A 23,833-nucleotide genomic window follows, 5' to 3' on the forward strand; every position below is an offset into this window, starting at 1 on the left:
TGAAAAATTTCTCTGCTGGTCAGAAAAGATCCCATTTGAAGTGTTTGCCCAGTAGGAAATAGGCTGGAAGGAGTTTGGAAAACAAAGTCCTTGGAGCCTTATCTTGAACCACAGCAGAGTGTGTGAGATTGGGAACGTGGGAACTGGGCTGTGGGACACGGGAGGGCTGGGAGCTGAGGGGGCAGCAGTGCAAGCAGAAGTGTCTCAATAAGAGTTTGACAAGTAAAACAGGCAGGGATTGGGGTTTCCTAATTCATTTCAGTGTCTGATTTTGGGCTCTGCTGGGAGTTCAGATGTTCTCTGAGGTCGTGAGGCACAAGCAGAGGAGCACAGGGGCTGTGCCCGGCTGTGTGAGGAGCAGGCAGGGGCAGAGCTCGGGTTAAAGCATAACTCCTTGCTGCCGTGCTGGGAGCAGCAGTCCGGGCTGGCCTGGGGCAGCTCGGCTCCTGTCAGGGTCCGGACACTGCGGGCAGCGCTGCTCAGCACTGCCCTCTGCTCCGAGCTCGGGAGGGATCACCCCGCAGCACAGCGAGGATAACCCAGAGAAAAGGGCAAAACCTGCTTTGGGAAGGTAATGGCAGTTAAATCTGGGGGTTTGTGCTGGGTTAGCAGCGCTGATGTGCGTGTGGTTTCTGCAGAGAGGAAACAGAAAACCTGAGGAAACCCTCAGAACTTGTAGGTGCGAGCGGTGCCGAGGCCTCTCTGTGCCATGGAGAGAGGAAAATCCCATGGCTCAGCTCTCCCACAGGGCTGGCTCCTGTTTGCAGAGCAGGCTGGCATTGGGGTGGTTATAACCTTCTTTGGGGTCAGCACTGTCACCGCCTGCCACAGACCATCCTCTGAGTCACCAACGCGCTTCTGACCTGCCCCTGATGAGCAATCCAAGCTTTATACATCCCTCTATTCGTGGCTATAAGGAAGGAATTTGCTACTTAACGCTTAATTATTCACCAGAAACACCAGGAAGGCCGAGATAAACCTCGACAGGTCGCTTTCAGATTCAACCTTTTTCTCTGGGGATGGATTCCTGGGAAGTGTGAGCACCGGGAGTGCTCCCAAAACGAGCTTTTATTTTGGAATCCAGGGGAGCGGGAGGAGGCTGCGCTCACCGGCAGGGAAGTGAGCCGGAGCTCTGCTCCTTATCGGCAGCTCGGGAACAAAAGGCGCTCTGTTGGGACTCCAGCTCGCTCCTTAAGCCTCCCGGCTCCCCTGGACTTTGCTTCCCTGCTGCCTCGCAGAAGCAGCTCCCGGAGCTGGCTCTGCCTCCGGACAGGATGTCTCCACAGGTGGGTTTTTGCGAGCTGACACAAAGTGAGGAGGGCTTGGATTTCTAGAGGGATCGGGTTCAGCCCTGGAGGTGCAAGGAATGCACCTGACTTGTTACATGGGCACATCCACCTGATTTTTTTTTCATGGGAATGGTTTAGATTAAAAGAGGAGAGATTTAGATGGGATATTGGGAAGGAATTGTTCCCTGTGAGGGTGGGCAGGCCCTGGCACAGGGTGCCCAGAGCAGCTGTGGCTGCCCCTGGATCCCTGGAAGTGTCAAAAGCCAGGCTTGGAGCAGCCTGGGATAGTGGAAGGTGTCTCTGTCCATGGCAGAGGTGGGACTGGGCAAAACTTTAATGTCCATTCTAACCCAAACCATTCCACAATTCTGTGACTCCATAGACTGTGGTGTAACTTCTCACTCCTCTCTGCCTGTTCTCCCTGAGGAGCTGGACCAGCAGGGATGGTGCCTGCTGGTTTTTGGGGTGCTGGGGACATCCTGCCAGCTGTGGTGTTTTGTGAGTTGGTTTGGGGTTTGGTTTTGGGCTGAGTGAGTTTTCAATCTGTCCAAACAGATGCAGCACATTTCTCTTGCCCAGCCTTGATGGAGTGTAACATCCCCACCTCCAGGGGCTGAGCTGTGCAAGCTGCCTTCAGCCAGGGCTGAGCAGAGGCTCCCTGAAAAGCTGGCATTGCCCTGGTGTGTGGGAAGAGGGCAGAACTGAGACCCAAAGTGGCATCCCAGAGGCTGAGCTGCCCTGGGGCCAGCTGCATTCATGTGGGACTATAAACACAACAGTATCCCTTCTCCCTGGCTCCCAGCCTGGCACTGTCACTGCTGTCAGGGCCACAGGGTGTCCTTGGAGGGGGATTTTTGTAGCTGATCTATCTCCTCTGCATCCTGTGCACAATCAGGGCTGGATTCTTCAAGAACAGGCTCACACTGCTGGCAAAACAGAGTTGTTTTTCCTTTTCCTTGTCATTCACTTCCCCTCCCAACCTTCAGAGTGTGTTCAAGGACAGCAGAGCTTTGGGATGCCAGGACAGCTCCAGGGACAGCCCTGCCTGGAAGGAACCTCCCTGGGAGCCAGACTTTGCCCTCCTTTCCAAGGCAACGCCTTGGCTGAGCTTGTGCTGAACCTTCTGTCCCTGCCTGGACCTTGCAGGTGATTCCCAAGAATTCCTCTCCTCACACTGCAGCAGCTTTTTTAAAAATCCAGGTGGTTTTATGGCACTCTACAACATCTAATTGAGTAATCTTTACTCCCAGATGTCATCAGATGCCTGGGATGGATGAGCTGCTGCTGGAGAAGGCTCCTAAAGGCCCCTCACGTGTTTCATCAGGGCATGTTACATCATCCCAGTGCTGACTTCACCATTTATTTGCTTTTAGAAGCAGGAGTGCTCACCTGGGCTCTCAGATCCCTGGAGTTTCCCTGAGCAGGCAGAGATGCCTCTGGGTGGCCCCTGTCTTGTCAGCCAGGTGTGGCTCTGGGGAAATACCTGTTGGATTTGGGATTGGTACCTCCATCAGACCCTGATCCTGTTCCAGCTCAGAACTCTGCGTGTGCCTGAGTCCCAGTTTTAAGGTCTGAATTTGCCTGAAGCACCTCAGGGTGTGTTTTATTGGATAAAAAATCAAAATGCACTGATATTGGTGACACCAGCCCCGCTCTGAACGTGGCACTGATGTTCCTGGCAAGTCCCCTGGGGTGGGTGTAGCCCAGCCTGGCTGTCCTGAGCCCATGGATGTTTTTTAAGTGTGCATTTGGCTTTTTTTAAGCTGGAAAAAATATTTACTTTCTGCTCACAGGAAGGCAAAGCTGGCTGAAGGAGAGCTGTGGCAGGGGGGTTTGAAGGGTCACTGCACAAACCAGCTGCTCATGAGGCCAGAAATAAGAACTTTCTGTACCTTCACACTTGGCCAGGGACAGAGATTTGGCTCTGTCAGGCATTTGGCAATACCTGAACCCCCTTGGTTTGCCTATCTCCTCCTGACATCTCTTCCTGAGGTTTAGTTACTGATTCTGTGGTGAAATGTGCAGCAAAGTTCTCCACGCTCGTGCTCAGGGGAAGGACTTTGTTTACAGTTTCAGCTGCTTCTTAACTCATTGTCCACACAGGTTTAATTTTAATAGGGTTCTCTTGCTTTTGAAACCTCATCTAGGCTGGTATCAGGAAAAATTCAATTTTTAGGTAATAAATTGATGCGTATCTTTGGTGTGGCTGAAGGACAGTGGTTGATGTCTTGTGCTTCTCCTACTCCAAAAGGGTTGCTCCCAAATCCATCCTGTCCATGTGTGCATTTCCCACCAATAATGTGTTTTGGAACAATTTGACAGAGAAATCATAGAATCATGGAATAGTTTGGGTTGGAAGGGACCTTAAAGGTCCTCTTGTTCCAACATTTGACTGAGGGCACTGTTCAGCTCCTGCTTTGCTTCATGTTGAGAGGGTCAGCAGCAACCACAGCAGGGTTTCTAATCAAATTACTTGTGAATTGGAGTTTTTTGGCTTCTTTCAGTAGTTGTCTTTACTCTGTGCTTATTGTGATACTTCCATTTGCTCATTATAATACTTCAACCTGTGTTTAAATGTAAGCTTTTCCAGTGAGAAGGAGGGGGGCGGGGTTGGTATTTAAAGAGCAGCCTTTATTTTGTAGTGTGCAAGCAAAATTCTTTCCAGTTTGGCATGAAATCCTTTTCAAACAGGCAGAAGGGAGGGGAATGTGCAGCTGGGGGTGGCTGCTGTCATCTCTTGGGCTCTCTCTGTCTGTGACCAAGCCAAGGCAGGTCAAGCCTCTCCTTCCCTTCATCCCTCCTGCTGGAGCATTAATGGTGTTTCTAGAAAATGCAGCATAAATCCAGTAAAGCACTTAAGCAAGTCCCAGCTTTAGGTGTGTAAGTGGTTTTGGTGGATTGATGCATTTTTAAGTGGGTGGGGGTTTTAGAGGCTTTTGTTTCTTCTCTGCAAGACATGCACAGGCTCTGCCCTGGTGGAGTTCCCTGGAGCAAACCCTGACTTCAGCTCTGGGCAGGTTTGTGTTGTGTTTAACTTCAGGGAGGTGTCCTGGAGGTGCTGGTGTCCACAAACCAGGTGGGAGCTGAGCCAGGCTTCCAAGAGCAGCTCCTGGCTGTGTCCATCCTGCTGAGTGTGGTGGGCACAGGGCTGGGAGAGCAAAGCAGGGCTGGGCTGAGGCAGTGGCCACATGGAGTGGGAATTGCTGGTATCAGCTCTTTCTCTCCGTCCCTTCAGGGTTTTCTATCCCTTTTTGCCCCTGGAAGTGTCCAGGGTCAGGCTGGGTGGGGCTTGGAGCCACCTGGGGTAGTGGAATAGGCAGGGAGTGGAATGAGATGGGCTTTAAAGTCCCTTCCAATTCAAACCACTCCATGATTTTATGAATACAGTGCTTTGAGAAACGTGATTTTCTCTAAAACCCTTGGAAAAAGCCCTGAAAACTGTTCTGAGTGCCCTGGCAGGGGTAAAGGGTTTTGCTTCAGTCATGCCTGCATTCAAACTGCTGCTGTTTGCTCTGCTGCTGTGCTGGAGGAGCAGCTGAGCACGTGGGATCCCACCAGGTGAACTTCAGGAGGAGCAGACGGCTTCTCATGGGCAGCTCTTCACCTGGAAGTCTGGCAGGAGGGCTCCCACCCCTCTGCCCAGTGACAGGGAATCAGCTGGAGCTCAGCACCAGCACTGGCAATCCCAAAATCCCTTCATTTGCTCCAAGGCATGCTGGGGAAATCCCCAAATCTTAGGAGAGGGGCTGGCACTGTGAGGGGGAACAAGAACTTTGCCTTTTGGGGGGGTTCTGCTGCTGCTGCCATGGCTCTCCAGAGATCAGCATCAGAAGGGATTGTCCCTGCCTGTGTGTGGGAGCTGAAACTGAAGCTGAACCTGCCTGGGGTGCAGAACTGGAAAACTCAGTTTCCTCTGCACTATAAATCTTAAAACACAAACCCAAATGGATTTGAGATGCTGCTCCAGCTGAAGTGTGGGGATTTGAGTCCCTGCAAATCAGAAGATGTATTGGAGACTTAGAAACAAGTTGAGGGATGGATGGTTTTACCAGACAGGACAAAAAAAAAGGTGCTCCAAGGGCTAATTGGGAGTTTTGAATGGTGGTTTTTGCAGGGAATTCAGATTAATAATAGCATGTCCTCTTGGAATGGGGTGGGAGAAAGCAGCAGTGATGGGAACTGCTGAGTCAGCAGTGGGTAATCCCTCCTGCCCTGGCCAAATCCATCCTGGCTCACAACAAAACCTCCCTCCAACTCTTATTTAGTCCCTATTTCTGTGATCTGCTTCCCAAGCCCTGCAAAGGCTGAGGTGCACCCTGTGGTGCCCACAGAGCAGCACCTGGGCCTGGGGTGATTCCAGAAGTTGGATTCCTGTGCTCAGAAATGCAACACAGCCGAAATTCTGCCACGAACCCACTCAGCTGTAGAATCTTATCGTTTTGCTTCTTGTGTATTTGTTTTAAGCAGGCAAATGAGGTGACTGACAGTGCCTACATGGGCTCAGAGAGCACCTACAGTGAGTGTGAGACCTTCACAGATGAGGACACCAGCACCCTGGTGCAGCACGAGATGCACGACGAGGTGGAGACCGACAGCGCCATCGACTCCGCCGTGCACTCGGAGTTCACCGACGCCATCGAGGAGCCGGAGCATGGGTGAGGAGAAACCCCACACAGGGCATGGGGGAGACACAGCCCCAGGGCTTCACACCCAGTTTGTCTTGCTGGAAATTGGGCTGTTCTTCTGATGCCTTGTGAAGGCTGCCCTAGAACAGAGATTTGATGGAGGTAAAGAATAAAGTAGGGATTTGTTAGGAGGGTTCGATGGATCCACCTTGGGCAGCACAAGAGCCCAGCCAGGGCTGCACCCAAGATGAACCAAAATGGTCACAAAATGAACAACCAGTCACGTTTATAAGTTCTGCTCCATTTGCATATTGGACTTAATTCATCAATTATACCCCCAGCCCATGAAGTCCTATCCTCCTTGTTTTTCTCTCTTCAGTCCATGTTGTTCATGCTCTTGGGTCTGAGATTTGGATCCTTTGTCCTTGCTCCCCAGCTAGAGAAGGAATTGTTTTGTCTCCCTGCTCTGTGCAGAGAGCTCACCATCCCCTAATACAAATCCCAGACCCACACACTAAAGCTGTACAGATTATGAAAAATATAAAAGCTGAAACCTGAGGCATCATTTTGTGTTTGTAACAACGTGCAAGACCAAAATAGCTCTTCTGGAGGAATAAGGAGAATAATTAGGCTGGTTTGTGTAGGCTGGTTTGGAGCCCAGCCTGGCAATCTCTTTGAGTTAATCGTTGCTTGCCTTGGGAGATCTTCTGTACCCTCATTAGCATCTTTAACCTCTAAAATAACTTCTCAGGTGATCCAAACACCTGAAAGACTTGCAGTTTTTAATCTATCACTTAAGCCAGAAACACAACATATAATTTTCCAGTCAGGAGGGGAACTCGTTCTATTTTTGTTTTCCCTAAAAACATGTGTGCCTTTGATGTGCAACCACCTCCTGTAATAACTGGTTTGAAACCTCTGCCTGGAGCACAGAAATGTGAGCCAAGATCTCCTTCCCTGGGTCTGAACTGCTGCTGGCAAAACTGCTCCTGGGCCCACCCCATTTTTGGAGGAAAACTGGGGTTTGGGGTGAAACTGGGATGCTGGCAGGCAGGAGGGCAGGGAAGAAGTCCTTTAGGATCAGAATCACAGAATGGTTTGGGTTGACAGGGACCTTAAAGCTCATCTCATTCCACCTTCTGCCATGGGTAGGGACACCTTCCACTAGACCAGGTTTGTCCAAGCCCCATCCTGGACATGTCAGTCCATCTGCCAGTGCCAGATTAGTGCCCCAAGAACACCAATGTACACCAAAACCTCTGGAATCCCCTTTGCTTAAGGTCTGTAACACACAGGAAGAGGTTTGTCCCAAAACACAAGGCCCAGAGTTGGTGCTCCAGGGAGTGCTTGCAGCTCTGCTTTTTGGGAGCTCCAAGCTTCCCTCCCACCCCAAAATCCCATCTGGGGGCATCACAGAGGCAACAAGCAGCACTAGGCCCGGGGCTGAAAGGGTGCTGTGGATTAGAGCAGAAATGGGATTATCCAGCTGGGCTCTTCTCACTGCAGCAGGCCAGCTCAGTGACAGTTAAATTGGGAGATAATCAGCTGAGAGCTCCCTGCCAGCAGCACGGGGTCCCTGCAGGGCCATGGCAGCCTGCGTGCACTCCCACCCGCTGGGGAAGGCAGCCTGCCTGGGATTCACCTGCCTGTAGGTACAGAACTGCCTGGGGAAAGGGGGAGAGGATTCACCTGCCTGTAGGTACAGAACTGCCTGGGGAATTGGGGGACAGGATTCACCTGCCTGTAGGTACAGAACTGCCTGGGATTCACCTGCCTGTAGGTACAGAACTGCCTGGGGAAAAGGGGAGAGGATTCACCTGCCTGTAGGTACAGAACTGCCTGGGGAAAGGGGGGACAGGATTCACCTGCCTGTAGGTACAGAACTGCCTGGGGAAAGGGGGGAGAGCAGGTGGTCCCCATGCTTGTCAAGGCTGGGGTCAGCAGGACAGGAGGGACAGGATTGTTGGAGAGAGTCCAGAGGAAGCCACAGGGATGCTTCAGAGCCCCTCTGCTCTGGAGCCAGGATTGCAGAGCTGGGGGTGCTCACCTGGAGAGGAGAAGCTCCAGGGACACCTCAGAGCCCCTGCCAGGGCCTGAAGGGGCTCCAGGAGAGCTGGAGAGGGACTGGGGACAAGGGATGGAGGGACAGGACACAGGGAATGGCTCCCAGTGCCAGAGGGCAGGGCTGGATGGGATATTGGGAATTGGGAATTGTTCCCTGTGAGGGTGGGCAGGCCCTGGCACAGGGTGCCCAGAGCAGCTGTGGCTGCCCCTGGATCCCTGGCAGTGCCCAAGGCCAGGCTGGGCAGGGCTGGGAGCAGCCTGGGACAGTGGGAGGTGTCCCTGCCATGGCAGGGGTGGCACTGGGTGGGCCTTAAGGTCCTTCCAACCCAAACTATTCTGTTATTCCCTGTTACCCCAGCTGTGGGCTTGGGAAGGTCAGATGTCCTTTGTGCACCCTGTCCAGGCCTTTTCCCAGATTGTTCAATGTGTGCAAATTCCAGGCACCCAAGAACTTGGTTTGATTTCTAGATTTGAACGGTTTGAAATGGGAACCTGTGGGAGTGCTGAGGGCTGGTTTTGGTGCCATCAGACCTCACAGGAGGAAACCTCTGGTACTCAGAGTACAGTCCCCCAGTGCTGCTGCTGGGCTGAATCAGCTTCAGCATCACTTCTCAGGAGCTCTCAGAGCTCAACATACCTGAAATGGTTTGAGCTTAAAGCTTTTTTAGGCTGTGTGTACTGAAGATTAGTTGGACTCTGGATCCTGAAGCTGCCTGAGCCTCAAGATGGGAATAGGAAATATAATTTACTGCCTAGGTTGAGGGTTTCCAGGTGCCTGATCAGATCTGCTTCTGTGCAGTGCTTATCAAACCACAACCCCAAATTTAGAGTTCTGGGCTTGGGTTTTGCTTCTGAATTATCAATTCCACCCCCTGGCTTCTATTCCTGGAGTGATTTCCACTTCTTTTGGTGAAGGTCTGACTCACCACAGGGATGGATGGGTTCCAGTGGATTCCCACTGTGGAATATTGGTGCTTCCAAGGGCAGGAGGAGTATGTGCAGATGCCCACAAGCTGGGCTGGATTTATTTGTGGTTAAATAGAGATCTGGAGGGTTGACATGTTTATATTAGCAGGATAAGAGAAAATCCTTCAGATAGAGCAGGTTTTTTGTCATAAATGGCTTATCTGTAATCTTTTTTTCTTTCTGGTTTAGTCCAGCAATCTGCTCATATCCCATTTCCCTCTGCTAGCAAGTGCAAGGAGATAAGGGCATAGCCAATACCAATTTCTGTAATAAACCAATATTATTATGATTTTTAGCCTAGAATTTTGGAGAGCAGAGCATTGTTAAACCCCCCCAAAACACAGAGCTGTGGCCCTGTGGCTGCTTTCACAGCCCGTTTGTTGCAAATCCCTCCTGCCTTTTCTCCAGCTTAATTTGGAAACTTCCATAGTCCTGGGCAGGAAAGGGGGCTTGGCTTGGTGGGCAGGCCCTGGCACAGGGTGCCCAGAGCAGCTGTGGCTGCCCCTGGATCCCTGGCAGTGCTGGATGGGGTTTGGGGCAGCCTGGGACAGTGGAAGGCGTCCCTGCCATGGCAGGGGATGGAATGGGCTGAGCTTTAAGATCCTTCCAGCCCAAACCATTCCAGGGTTCTGTGTCTCCATGCAATGGAAATGCTCTTCCAGAGCTTTTCTGTGCTCAGCTGTGTCCCCTCAGGAGCAAGGGACATCCCAGGAGCTGTGCTGGGTGTGTTCAGGGTTTGCACTGAGCTTTAACACGCTGCAGCCCCCTGGCTCTGGTGTTAAAAACACGTGGAGCAGCATTCCCCACTGCAGCATTGTCCCACACAGTGTGTTCCCAGCAGGAGCAGGGAAAGGGCTCCTTTGTCTTGCAGGGGGTCTGTCCCAGCTGCCTGAGCCCTCCCCTCCCCAGCACCAATCCCCCAGGGTTATGGGGTTAAAGCCTTGAGAGGATTAGGCAGCAACGAGCAAGTGTGAGCCTGGCACGAGCTGCTGTGGAACTCGCAGCATTTGGGATGGGGCTGGGATATGCCCAGCTCTTTCTCTGCCATGCCAATCACAGAAATTGGTGTTTTAGTCAAGCAAGGGCTTGTCACCAACCCTGGCCACTGTCCTGCAAGTCTGAGTGTCCCCAGTTGCAGCTGTCAGTGGAAAAACTTGGTTTATTGGGGTAAAAAATCACCATGAACTTCCTAGTGGTGCCTGGGCTGTTTCTGTCCCTGTCCTACTCTGCCAAAATGGGCACATCACTCACTTGGACATCACTCCCTTGGTGGGGTGGGTTGACCCTGGCTGGACACCAGGAACCCACCAAAGCTGCTCCATCCCTGCCCTCCAGAGATGGACAGGAAAAGAAAATATAACAAGGGGTTCATGAGCTGAGATAAGGACAGGGAGAAATCACTCATCAAATACCATCATGTGTAAAACAGACTCAAATTTGGGATATTAATTGAATTTATTACTGAACAAATCAGAGCAGGATAAGGAGAAGTAAAATCAGACCTTAAAAAATCATTCACCCCCCATCATCCCTCCTTCCCCAAGGCACAGGGAGATGGGAGGGGGGGTTGTGGTCAGTTCATCACAAATTGTTCCAGCCACTGCTCAGGGAGAGCAGTCAGAGTTCCCTTCCCTGCCCCAGTGTGGGTCCATGCACAGGAGACACAGGAGACAGCTCTCCCTGAGCCTCTCCAGCCTGAGTCCATCCCATGGGTTCTGTGGAACTGCTGCCCTGTGTGTCACTGCTGTGGGGTCACTCCTTCAGGCACAGCCTGGCTCCCTCACAGGGTCACAGATCCAACCAGGACCCTGCTCCAGCATGGGCTCCATGGATCTGCAGGTCCCTGCAGGATCCTGTCCCAGCACAGCTTCCCACGGGCTCACAGCCCCTCTCAGGCACCCCCTGCTCCAGGCCTGGGCTGCTGCAGGGGCTGCAGGTGCATCTCTGCACCTCCCTGCCTTCCATGGGCTGCTGGGACACAGCTGCCTCCCCATGGGCACAGAATCTCAGGGTCATCCCAGGAATCTCAGGGGAATCTCAGTTCTGGTGCCTGGAGCAGCTCTTGGCCCTGCAGAGCTGTTCCTCTCCAGTGTCCTCACCTCACTCTTCTCTGCACTCAGTTCACTGCCCCATCCCTTTTTTGTGTTTTCCCTCTCAAATCTGGTATCCCAGAGGTGCCATTCCTGGTGGGGTCAACCTCAGCCAGCAGCAAGTCCATCTTGGAGCCACCAGGGATGGGCTCTGCTGGAATGGGGGAAACTTCCAGGGATGGGCTCTGCTAAACATGGGGGAAACTTCCAGAGATGGGCTCTGCTGGAATGGGGGAAACTTCCAGGGATGGGCTCTGCTGGAATGGGGGAAACTTCCAGGGATGGGCTCTGCTAAACATGAGGGAAACTTCCAGGGATGGGCTCTGCTGGAATGGGGGATGCTTCTAGGGGTGGGCTCTGCTGGACATGGGAGAGGATTCCAGGGATGGGCTCTGCTGGATATGGGGGAAACTTCCAGAGATGGGCTCTGCTGGATATGGGGGAAACTTCCAGGGATGGGCTCTGCTGGAATGGGGGAAACTTCCAGAGATGGGCTCTGCTGGACATGGGGGAAACTTCCAGGGATGGGCTCTGCTGGACATGGGGGAAACTTCCAGGGATGGGCTCTGCTGGACATGGGAGAAGCTTCCAGGGATGGGCTCTGCTGGAATGAGGGAAACTTCCAGGGATGGGCTCTGCTGGATATGGGGGAAACTTCCAGGGATGGGCTCTGCTAAACATGGGGGAAACTTCCAGGGATGGGCTCTGCTAAACATGGGGGAAACTTCCAGGGATGGGCTCTGCTAAACATGAGGGAAACTTCCAGGGATGGGCTCTGCTGGACATGGGGGAAACTTCCAGGGATGGGCTCTGCTGGACATGGGGGAGGATTCCAGGGATGGGCTCTGCTGCACATGGGGGAAACTTCCATCAGCTTCTCACACTCCCCTGCCAAGTGCAAACCCCATACTCAGAAGGAGGATGTCCTGGATGCAATGCCAAGGCTGCTGTGGCCCCTCTAACCTCTGTCTGTCTGTTCCCCCAGGTCCCACCCCCACGAGCTGGCCCTGGGCTCCGAGCTCAGCCCCTCCATTGTCACCGTCATCAGCGGGGAGGAGCATTTCGAGGATTACGGGGAGGGCAACGAGGCCGACCTGTTCCCAGAGCCTTTGTGTAATGGGGAAAGCAGCTTTGGCAGCTCCTCCTTCCTCTCTCCCAGGTAATGCCCAGCCCTGGTGCTGCTTCACTCTGCTCTGTGGGACTGGGGTTTCCTTGGGATTTGCCAGCCTGGCAGACTCTGGATCCGAGGGGATAATGGGCTTGGAAGTGGAGGAGGAATTCCCCCCCTCATGGTTCCTTTCCCTGGTCAGTGCCTGTCCTGTGGCACCCAGCAGGAGGTGGAAGAGCTGTCTGCATTTCCAGTGTCACACTCTCCCTCACTGAACCTTCCAGGAGAGAAAATCACCTGCAGCTTTACCCCTGATCCTGCAGGATGACTCTAATGGTTTTTCCCTCTTTTATTATTTTGGGCTTTGATGCAATGTTTGGTTGGATTTGCATGAGCTGCAGCAGCATTCCTTCTCTAGGGATGTGCAGAGCAGGAAGCAGGCTGTAGCATTTCCTCTTTGCTTTAGGGTCTGAAACCAGGAAAAAGTCCATTTTCCAGTCTGAGCAGGATGGGCTGAGGAGCTGGTGGGGTGGTACACACCCTATCAATACTTACTGTCTAAAGAAAATTAGTAAAAGCTGGAATATCATCAGTGCTGCAGCCCACAAAGTGTCTGGGATGACAGGTAACACTGGGAATGTGTTCCTGCATTGGAGGCACAACTCTGCCAGCAGGAGTGTTCCCTGCCAGCCACACACCTGTGCTAAAGACAAAAATATACTTCTTTCTCTTTGGAATGACCCATCTGTGCCTTTCTACAGCCATATAAACTTCCCAAAACTTCTTTTTTTTTCCCATCTTCCTGTTTTTCCCAGCTTCCCAAACCCTTCACGGAGTTTGGACAATTCTGGGTGCACAGGGCTGGCAGGGAAGAGCAGGTCAGGGCTCATCTCTCTTTGGCTGGTGCAGCAGCAATGTTGGAGGTGTTAATGGCAAATAGGAGAGTTGCTGTAAAGAATCCCCAACCTTTCCCTTTAGGAAAGCAGTGCTCCAGCACTGGGATACCCTGCACAGTCTCTGATCCCTGCTTGTCCTTGGCTTGCTCCATACAGGAATGTGGGGCTGGCTGTGCTGGTGCTGTGGCACAGGAAGAACTCTGATTAAAACCCAGCCTTGGTGTTCATTTTTCCTGCCAGCCTCATCCAGAAGGCTCCTGGCAAGAAAATACCCAGCTAAAGGAGCTTTTCAATCTCTTGAACTTTTTCTTTACCATCAGGCCAGAGCTCCCAGTTTCCCCACGCTGCCAGTGTTCCAATCTTGCTCTGCCAGGGCAGCATCTCTGCTCTGCTCTGTCTCTGGATCTGATCCACACCTTATCCCATCTTCCCTGTGCTGGGAGGGGCTCCCTGGGCACGTGGCCACACAGGTTGTGGTGGTTTGTGCTGGAGCCTCTCTGCTGGGGCTTGCTGGGGAGGGAGGCTGCAGATAAACCCTGCAAAGCCTCTGGAGTCAGGAAAGTGGGGCTCTTGGAGCTGAAGGATTTCCTCATGCCTCTCAGGCCTAGCCTCCCCTTGGATTATTGTTGTGTGTGTGAAATCCTGCCCTAAACATTCCCTGAGTCTGTGTAGCTCTTCTGACTTTGGGTAGGAAGGGACACAGGGAATGGCTCCCACTGCCAGAGGGCAGGGCTGGATGGGATATTGGGAATTGGGAATTGTTCCCTGGCAGGGTGGGCAGGCCCTGGCACAGGGTGCCCAGAGCAGCTGTGGCTGCCCCTGGATCCCTGGCAGTGCCCAAGGCCAGGCTGGGCAGGGCTTGGAGCAGCCTGGGATAGTGGAAAGTGTCCCTGCCATGGCAGGAGTGGAGTGGGATGGGCTCTAATGCCCTTTCCCACCCAAACCATTCCATGCCTGAGCAGCCCCAGGGTGTTTAAACACACCTGAGGGGACACAGGCTGTCCCTGGTTCAGGCTGAATGGTTTTTTTGGATGTATTTTGAATACAAAGCACAGCATCACTTCTAAAGGGCCACATCACCACAGCCTCTTTCCATTCCAGGAATCTCTAAATGGGAATAATTTCTAGAAATTCTCCTGCCACAACTCCAGAAGATGAAGACAAACCCCAAGAGCCTTCAGGGAACATTGGGGTGCAGTGCTTTCCTGCTCAGTCCTTGTATTCTTCTTTGTGATCCCTCCTCTTGAGCCTTCCCTTGCATATCCATCCAGTGGAAAAGCCTCTTTGCAGCTCTCAGTGGGACATAAAAGGAAAAAAAAAGCTCCTTGAGCCCATCCCAGCCACCAGGAGGGACCTGGGGAAGACAAATGTTGCTCCAGGAGATGGAGGGAGGCCCAGGGAGGCTCTGTGTTGTACAACCACAGAATGTGCTGAGCTGGAGGGGACCCATCAGCATCCTGGAGTGGGTGGGGACAGCCCAGGGCTGAGCTCTCACCCACTCCAGGGGCAGGGAGCCAGGGCAGCCCGAGGCCAGCAGGATCTGCACACACCCCAGGAGCTGCCAGCCTGGCCTGGGGCTTCTCCTCCACACTTCTCTTCTCATGTAGATTAATGCTGGTTAAATTTGGGTTCCCACCTGGCCCAGGCTGCACCACCTGGGAAGGGAATGCACCCAAGAGCACCCAGAAAAGGGACATCCCTTCCCCCAGGTGCCACACAGCTGCTGTCACCTCTTCCCTGCACAAACCCTGAGCCACAGAGCTGTCTGCTGCTGGGAGAAGGTTATCCCAGGGCCACACCTGCCCTGAGGGGCAGAGGGAATGGTTTGCAATTGATTTTTTTTTTCCAGGAATAGAAAGAGATTATAATTTGGCATTTGCTGGTGTCCAGCCTGTCTGAGGGGGCTGGGGAATACTGTACAGACAGCACAGCCTCCAGGCCTGACCCTGGGCTGGGGGCTGGGCCAGGGCACCCTCAGGATGCTCCAGGCCAGGAGTTTCTGGTGTGTTTGTATATCCCAGGATTCACTGCCCCTCCCTGATGCCTGTTGGGTTTATCTTGCTTGTGTTTGCTCACACCTTTACCTGTCTCTCTTATGGAACTGCTTGGGTTTTTCACTATTTAACCTTTCTTTGTTTCACATCCGTGGCTTCCAGAAGCACAGGAGGGGTTTGTGGAGTCTGGCCCCAAATGAACACAAACCATTTGCAGCTGAGAATCCTCTCTGTCCTGCCCAAATCATGAGGAAATATCTCCCAGCTTCCCAAGCTGTGAAAGTCCTACAGACCCCCATGGCCCTTCCCCAATGGCATTCCCTGCAGGAGCACAGCACTGCTGCTGGGCTGTGCTTTGGAGGAGTGAGGTGTTAAACTGCACCTATCCATTTCATCTTGGCTTAAAAGTGAAAAATCTGATTTTGTGAAAAAGTGAAAAAGTGAAAATCTGATTTTGTACTTTACTAAGGCAGGTCTGCAGCAGCACAGCTGCTCTACTTTTAAAGCATCCCATTGAAAAGTGGGACACTGACCAAAGGATCATGGAATCCCACAATATCCTGAGTGGGAATAGACCCACCAGGATCATCCAGGGCAGCTCCTGGCCCTGCTCAGACACCCCAACAATCCCACCCTGGGCATCCCTGGGATCATTGTCCAAACACTCCTGGAGCTCTGGCAGCCCCGGGGCTGTGCCCATTCCCTGGGGAGCCTGGGCAGTGCCAGCACCCTCTGGGGGAAGAACCTTTTCCCAAAATCCATTAAAATCCCCCTTAGATTCAGCCCTGGCCCACTGCACCCAGTCCTGCAGTGTGCAAGTTCATTCTGCACTTACTGAGGCAAACCAGGAGCCTCCTGAGACAGATTGCCTGGAAAATCCTGTTGGAAAATAAACTTTGCAGTGGTGTAGGTTTGTGGGAAGCACTTACCTCACCTGCCCTGGGCTCCTGGGGATTGAGATTGGCTCAGGGGTTTGGAAATGTGGGCCAAGCTCAGAGATGCTGGGAGTCTCTGGAAGGAGAGTGATGGAAATGTTGCTAATTATCAACTATATAAATTCTGTTGAGCAATTACAAATTATCAATTAGCAGTATATTGTTAAAAACTAGTCTAAATTAGAAATTTTCTATATATTATTATCAGCATCCCCACATTGGCTGATAATAATATATAGAACATTTAATTTGGCTTTGAAAACTATGGTGGGAGGCGACCCAACCTGCCCTGAGATTTTAATTCAAATTTCATAGCTCCCACCAAATCCTCCCCTACCTTGAGGTACCCTCAGTATATATAAATTCTATTGAGCAGTTACAAATTATATATTAGCAGCATATTGTTATAAACTAGTCTAAATTAGAAATTTTCTATATATTATTATCAGCATCCCCACATTTGCTTTAATTTGGCTTTGAAAACCATGGTGGGAGGTGACCCAACCTGCCCTGAGATTTTAATTCAAATTTCATAGCTCCCACCAAAACCTCCCCTACCTTGAGGTACCCTCAGTATATATAAATTCTATTGAGCAATTACAAATTATCAATTAGCAGCATATTGTTATAAACTAGTCTAAATTAGAAAATTTCTATATATTATTATCAGCATCCCCTCATTGGTTTTAATTTGGCTTTGAAAACCACGGTGGGGGGCGACCCAACCTGCCCTGAGATTTTAATTCAAATTTCATACCTCCCACCAAAACCTCCCCTAACTTGAGGTACCCTCAGTATATATAAATTCTATTGAGCAATTACAAATTATCAATTAGCAGCATATTGTTAAAAACGAGTCTAAATTAGAAATTTCTATATATTATTATCAGCATCCCCACATTGGCTGATAATAATATATAGAACATTTAATTTGGCTTTGAAAACTATGGTGGGAGGCGACCCAACCTGCCCTGAGATTTTAATTCAAATTTCATACCTCCTACCAAAACCTCCCCTACCTTGAGGTATCCTCAGTATATATAAATTCTATTGAGCAATTACAAATTATCAATTAGCAGTATATTTTTAAAAACTAGTCTAAATTAGAAATGTTCTCTATATTATTGTCAGCATCCCCACATTGGCTTTAATTTGGCTTTGAAAACCACGGTGGGAGGCGACCCAACCTGCCCTGAGATTTTAATTCAAATTTTATGCTTCCCACCAAAATGAGGTACCCTCAGTATATATAAATTCTATTGAGCAATTACAAATTATCAATTAGCAGTATATTGTTAAAAACTAGTCTAAATTAGAAATTTTCTATATATTATTATCAGCATCCCCACATTGGTTTTAATTTGGCTTCGAAAACCATGGTGGGGGGCGACCCAACCTGCCCTGAGATTTTTAATTCAAATTTCATACCTCCTACCAATACCTCCCCTACCTTGAGGTACCCTCAGTATATATAAATTCTATTGAGCAATTACAAATTATTAATTAGCAGCATATTGTTAAAAACTAGTCTAAATTAGAAATTTTCTATATATTATTATCAGCATCTCCACGTTGGCTGATGATAATATATAGAACATTTAATTTGGCTTTGAAAACTATGGTGGGAGGCGACCCAACCTGCCCTGAGATTTTATTCAAATTTTATGCTTCCCACCAAAATGAGGTACCCTCAGTATATATAAATTCTATTGAGCAATTACAAATTATCAATTAGCAGTATATTGTTATAAGCTAGTCTAAATTAGAAATTTTCTATATATTATTATCAGCATCCCCTCATTGGTTTTAATTTGGCTTTGAAAACCACGGTGAGGGGCGACCCCACCTGCCCTGAGATTTTAATTCAAATTTCATAGCTCCCACCAAAACCTCCCCTAACTTGAGGTACCCTCAGTATATATAAATTCTATTGAGCAGTTACAAATTATCAATTAGTAGCATATTGTTATAAACTACTCTAAATTAGAAATGTTCTCTATATTATTATCAGCATCCCCACATTGGCTGATAATAATATATAAAACATTTAATTTGGCTTTGAAAACTGTGGTGGGAGGCGACCCAACCTGCCCTGAGTTTTTTAATTCAAATTTCATAGCTCCCACCAACAATTCCCCTACCTTGAGGTACCCTCAGTATATATAAATTCTATTGAGCAATTACAAATTATCAATTAGCTACATATTATTATAAACTAGTTTAAATTAGAAATTTTCTAGATATTATCATCAACATCCCCACATTGGTTTTAATTTGGCTTTGAAAACCATGGTGGGGGGTGACCCAACCTGCCCTGAGATTTTTATTCAAATTTCATAGCTCCCACCAACAATTCCCCTACCTTGAGGTACCCCCAGCTTGTGGAAGCCACGGCTGCAGCTGCTCCCTGTGCCTTCTGTGCTGTTGACATGACCCTTGTGATCTCTCTAGCACCAATCCCCTCGCTGCCAAACTGCACAGCATTCTCGCAGATGAAGCTTTTGAGTTTTACTGTAGCCAGTGCCACAAACAAATCAACCGCCTCGAGGATCTCTCTGCTCGCCTCAATGATCTTGAGATGAATAGGTAACTGGATGTGCATGGCCATCCCAGCCTGGGAAGGATGTTCTGCCTGGGGAGGCTCTCCTTGTCTGGCACAGCTGTTCCCTCTGTGTGCTGGTGGGGAGGGGATGAGTTTCACCCAGCCACAGGAGGCTCTGGAGGTGTTTGAGGTGGTGGGGAGCTCATGGAGGGTGAGCAGGAGGAGCCTTTGATGCAGACAAGGAGAGCATTCCCTGCCCTTTGCATGCCTGTGCATGGTGGGTTCCATGGGAGCAGTGAGCTGCCCATGTGTCACTACAGGACACAAAACGACACAACGTGCACACACTGCTGTTCTCAAGGTGAGAAAAGGGGAGTTTATTTTCTGACTCTAACATTTATAGATTTCTAAAAAAGTGCCAGTGGATTGGAGGGTGACAGTGCCACCTCTCCAATGACACTGGACAAACTAACAGTCTATCAGATTTTTCTTCTTTCATAAAAGAATGCAAGCCAATAAGTTATTTACAGAAAGTGGGTGAGAAAGTTCATTACAAGAATGTAAACATCAGAAGGCTTAGAAAATCTTAAAAAATCAGGGTGACAGCCATGCACAGTATTTGTCACCAAGGAAAGACTGGGAGTGGTGTGCAAGGGCAGGAACAGCCCATCCTCCTGCTGCAGGAACAACCTGAAGGCATCAGCCTGCTCCACAAGGAGCAGTAAAGTCTCATCTCACCCAGCTTCACCCACAGCCTGCCCACCCCGGTGTCACCATGGGCTGGGGAGATGTGACAGACACCAGGAACATCAGGAGATTTGGATAGAGTTTTGGAGGTCTCCCAGGCAGCAGCTGGATGTGGTGTCTGACTAGTGGAGAGGGATTTCTGCCTGTTGATTTGTTCATTCAGAGCTGGTTGCAGCCCTCTGGGTGGAAGGATGGTGGCATTGGTGATAAATCTTTCTTCTCTTGGCTGTTGTGGCTATTCAGACCTGGTTTCTGTCATGTTCTTGGTCTCTGTCTGTCCTTTGCAGGGACAGTGTGATCTGGGAGCTCTCCTGGTCTATGGGAAGAGAACTGCAAAACAAATAAGAGCTTGAATTTCATTCTTTTTAATGAGAAAAAAGGTCTCTCCCTTTGTTTTTCTTGGCTAAATAGTTGGTTTTGCTGTTGGAGGCCTTGAGGGTCAGTGATGGGTCTCAGGTTATGCAGGTATTAAGGAGAACACTGGTTTTCCCTGGAAGCCCCACTCCATTTCAGGTTTTCTCCCCCACATCTACCTAACACCTCAGAGCCTCCTGTGATGGGTGGGATTTCCTGTGGAGCTTCTCTGTCCCATCATGGCGGGAATTCCACAGGCTTTGGTTTGCCCTGTGAGTAGGTGCAATTCCTCCATCTGTGTTCAGGGCTCACCAAGTGCACATTTACTGGGAATACATTCCAAGGGCCTGTGTGGAAGGGGCAGTGCCCCCTGTTTGTGTGCTGTGGATGGGAGGTGTCCTGTGCAGTGTGTGGGACATGCAGGACCTGCTGCTCCTCCCTGCATCACCACTGACGTGAGGCCCTCAGAGAGGGGACAAGTCCTGGAGCAGCAGGAACTGGACCAAAATCTGGGACAAGCCTGAAGACACCTCCTCCAGGGGATTCTGGCAGCTGGGATGAAGCCCAAAGCACCCCAGAACAGCCTCACTCATAAGAATTGTGGACACACAGACAGTGTTTTATCCTTGGAACAAACTGGGGAGCTTGCTCCCAGCATTGGGGTGCAGCCTGGGAAAGCAGGGAAGACTCCTCCAGGAGCTTGGCATGAAGTGCTTTGTGCCTCTGTTTTGTTCCAGTGCCCTTGCTGGTGTCTCAGCCTTTGGACACTGCAGGTGCCATCGCTTCCCCAGGAGATTTTTCCAGAGGAAAATATTTTCCCCCCAGTGCTGGGGCCATTCCTTACAATTCCTGGCAAACACCAGGCCCTGACCTCCTCTCCTTGGGCGCCGAGCTGCCTTGAAGCCCAGCCAGCAGCAGCTCTTGTGCTCCCTGGAAGTCTGGGATTTGAGGATGCACTTTGACCCAGGGCTGGTCACCCTGACAACAGCCCCCAGTCAGGTTTGGGGGTTACTTTACAAAGCAAATTGTCCTAAGCTATTTTTAATCCCTCCTTCGAAGAACTCGTGTTGCAGCTCCAGGCAGGAGTGGACTTCCAGAGGATTTTATTTGTTATTTTTTCCTAAAACTGAGCTAAGCACCAGGGAATGCAGCTGCTGCTTCTTGGATTGGAGCTGAGTGAGGATTTGGTGTGGCCCGGTGGCATCTTGTGACACCAGCGTGGGTGGAAGATGAGGAGTGAGATCCAAGCCCTGTCCACTTCCCCAGCACCAGTCAGGAGCAGAAGACTGGAAAGAGCATCTCAGCAAGGAGCTGCTTGTGGAAAAGGCTGGTTCTTCTCAGCAGGAAGAGCCTGCAGCCTGTCCCCTGCAGGTGGGACACGGTGACACAGCCCTTGGCTGCTCATCCTGTGGTGACACTGATCCCTGACCGCTGTGGCATGGTGGCAGCTGGCTCAGACATGGATCCAAGGAGTGATTCCTGTCGGTTATCCCTGAAAAGGAGAGAAAGCTCATCCCCCTCCCCAGCCACTGCAACAGTGCCATGCTCAAAATCCAGACAGGGACACCACCAACAGCTCCTAAAGCCTCTGGGCCAGGAGCAGGCAGCATTTCCTGGTGACCCAGAGCCCAGCAGTGGCCTGGTGGCTGTGGAAGGGCAGGAGGATGGATTGATCAGTGGGATGATGGCAGAAGGATGGATGTGCTGGTGTTGCCCAGTGCAGGGGAGCTCTGGGGGTGGCAGGGTGGCCTGGGGAGCCCTGGGTGCAGGACATGTGGCTCAGTGTGCCCTCAGCACTGGGCTGCAGCCCCCCCAGGCTCCCTGCTATTCTTAGCTCTTTCCTTGGGGATCGGTTTTCAGGCAGGGATCAGCAGGAGAGCAGAGCGTGGCAGGGGGCAGCGAGCTCTCCTCCAGCATTATTCCATGTGCTTTGTTATTCCTTGTTCTTCAGCACAGGAGTGGCCCCTCTCCTGCCCTTCCCAGGGGTTTGGGGGTGCATGCCAAGGGCTCCCTGCCAGAGCAGAGGATGTGCCCCGGATTCCATGCAGTTTCCTGTTTCCCTGGCTCTCCACTGTCAGCTTTTCTAACTCTTTCCTGTTTTTTCTTCATTTTGCAGCCCCAATAAAAGACTTTCCAGCAAGAAGGTGGCAAGGTAAGCTCATACTCCTGTTGTTGTTTGCTTGATCCGTGTGAGCTGCCGGCTCCATGGAAGGAAAACTCAAAATAAGCTTGGAGGGTTGTATTTCTGGATATATTCCATAGTGCTGGGGAAAAATGGGTTTAATTCTGAGATCTTTTTTCTGGAATGGGGGATTCTCACTTGTACACACAGCTGGAGGCTGCTGGCAACCTGATTCCTTCCAGGAAAAATGGGGGGGCTTTTCCTCATGGTCTGTCCTGCCAGTGCCATAGCAGGGGGCACATGGAGCAGGGAAGGAGTCTCTAGAAGGACATACCCCTCTGGGATATGTCCCAGTCTGGGATCCCTCCCAGTATCACCATGTCTGTAGAGTTCTGCAGGACCAGACCAGTCAGTACCCCCACCTGGAGGGATTCTACAGCACCCCAAAAATTCCAGCTGCCTCAGACAGCTCTTGGTCCTGTTTCACTTCATTCCATGTCCTCTCAGCACTTGGTTTTGTGGGAGCAGCTCCCCCTGCTCAGTCAGGGGCTCTGGGACACCTGGGTGGGCTGCAGATGGCTCTGATTGAATTTTAACCCTGGTTTAAACCTAGGTTTAATGCTGTGCTGCTTCTGTCCTGCACAACCACCTTGTGTGATGTCAGTCACCTTTTCTGTGTGAGCATATCCCCAGGGATATTGGATGTATTGGATATATCTAGGCAGATCTCTGGAGCACAGGGTCCTTCCCTCCCCTCTCAGTGTCACCTGGTGCTCACCTTTCCTCTCCCAGCTCCCCCATCCCTCCTATCCCATGCCATCCTGATTTTAAGGATAAACTGACTCTTACCTCACTGTTCTGCCTCTGCCACACTCAGGAGGGAGATTTCCCTCTGCACTTGTTGGATTTCTCCTTGCTGGTTTCCCAGCAGCACAGGGGCACTGTGGAGGAGCAGGCAGCTCAGTTGGGGAACGTTGCTGTTCCTGACACTCTCTCTGCTCCCTGTGCTGACCAAGCAGCTTCCCTGCACCTCTTCCTCCCACTGTGCTCTCACACCTTTCCCTTCTCCATTTTTCCTGCACTCAGCAATCTCCCCTGGCACAATTCCCCTCCTGGAAAGGAAGCAGATCCTTGATATTACATTTCCTACTTCCACTCATCTTACTTTCTAGAGCTTTGTTAAAAACACTGGCAGGAAGGAGGGCTGAGGGGAGCAGCCTGTCCCAGGTTTCCTGTTTTAGGACTTGTTTTTGTCCCGTGCCTAGCACAGATAATTTTGGGAGGATTTGAGTTAAACTTTTGGGAACAGAGATACCCTATCTTATGGGGCATTGAGCCCTCCTGGCCCTTTGCTTTTCTGAGGCAGCAATGTGTGGGCTTGTGTAAATATTAGTTAATTCAAGAGCAGTCAGGTTTGGTTTGTGATAAGGAGGGAGATAACAGGGTTTTGCCCAGCCAGATCCTTAAGCTCAGCCCAAAGCAAATCCTTTGTTGCAGATACTGTAATTAGTGAATAATCCCAAAACATTTGCTTTTGGAAAATTGATTTTATTTTGGTAAGAGCTCTTTCCTCATTTTTCTTATCCGGGTTCTGCTCGTGCCAAGAAATCTCAGCTGCTTAAGCCCTGTTGTGCTTGGCACCATTTAAATGACAAATGTGCCTGAGACTTTAAAATCTAAATATAAACTGAGGGTGAGGATGTAAAATCAGGCTGTGGTCTCTTGGTAAATGCCAGTTGTGCTTAGTTAGTCCTGGCATGAACACACTGTGGAGTGGGAGGATTTCAAGAGCCAATGGTAAAATTCCTGGGAGCAACAGAACTTTAAAGAGACCTCTGGGGTTTTGTCATCCATCCTCTGCTCAGAGCAGGAGAGCAGAGTGTTCTTCTCCTGCCTGGGGTGCCAGGGCTGGAACACACCCCCTTTGCAGGGCAGATCCACAGCCATGCTGAGGGAGCAGCCCCTCTCCAGGGTGTCCTTTGGTTTGTCACAAAGCTGGGGACACTGAGCAGCCTCTCCAGGGTGTCCTTTAGTTTGTCACAAAGCTGGGGACACCAAGCAGCCCCTCTCCAGGGTGTCCTTTAGTTTGTCACAAAGCTGG

The 23,833-nt window shown here is 50.7% G+C and overlaps 1 protein-coding gene across 3 annotated transcripts in view; it reads left to right on the plus strand.

The window, feature by feature from the left end:
* The window catches only part of RAB11FIP3 (RAB11 family interacting protein 3), an 87,899-nt gene that overhangs the window by 51,447 nt on the left and 12,619 nt on the right, over window positions 1–23,833 (plus strand). For all 3 annotated transcript variants that reach the window (XM_058035272.1, XM_058035273.1, XM_058035274.1), the window contains 4 exons: window positions 5,757–5,944; window positions 12,020–12,193; window positions 18,419–18,553; window positions 21,727–21,762. In XM_058035272.1, coding sequence (XP_057891255.1) covers window positions 5,757–5,944; window positions 12,020–12,193; window positions 18,419–18,553; window positions 21,727–21,762 — 533 coding nt within the window. The remainder of the gene's footprint in view (window positions 1–5,756; window positions 5,945–12,019; window positions 12,194–18,418; window positions 18,554–21,726; window positions 21,763–23,833) is intronic.

The sequence above is a fragment of the Melospiza georgiana genome, chromosome 16, assembly GCF_028018845.1.
Source record: "Melospiza georgiana isolate bMelGeo1 chromosome 16, bMelGeo1.pri, whole genome shotgun sequence".
Lineage (NCBI taxonomy): Eukaryota > Metazoa > Chordata > Aves > Passeriformes > Passerellidae > Melospiza > Melospiza georgiana.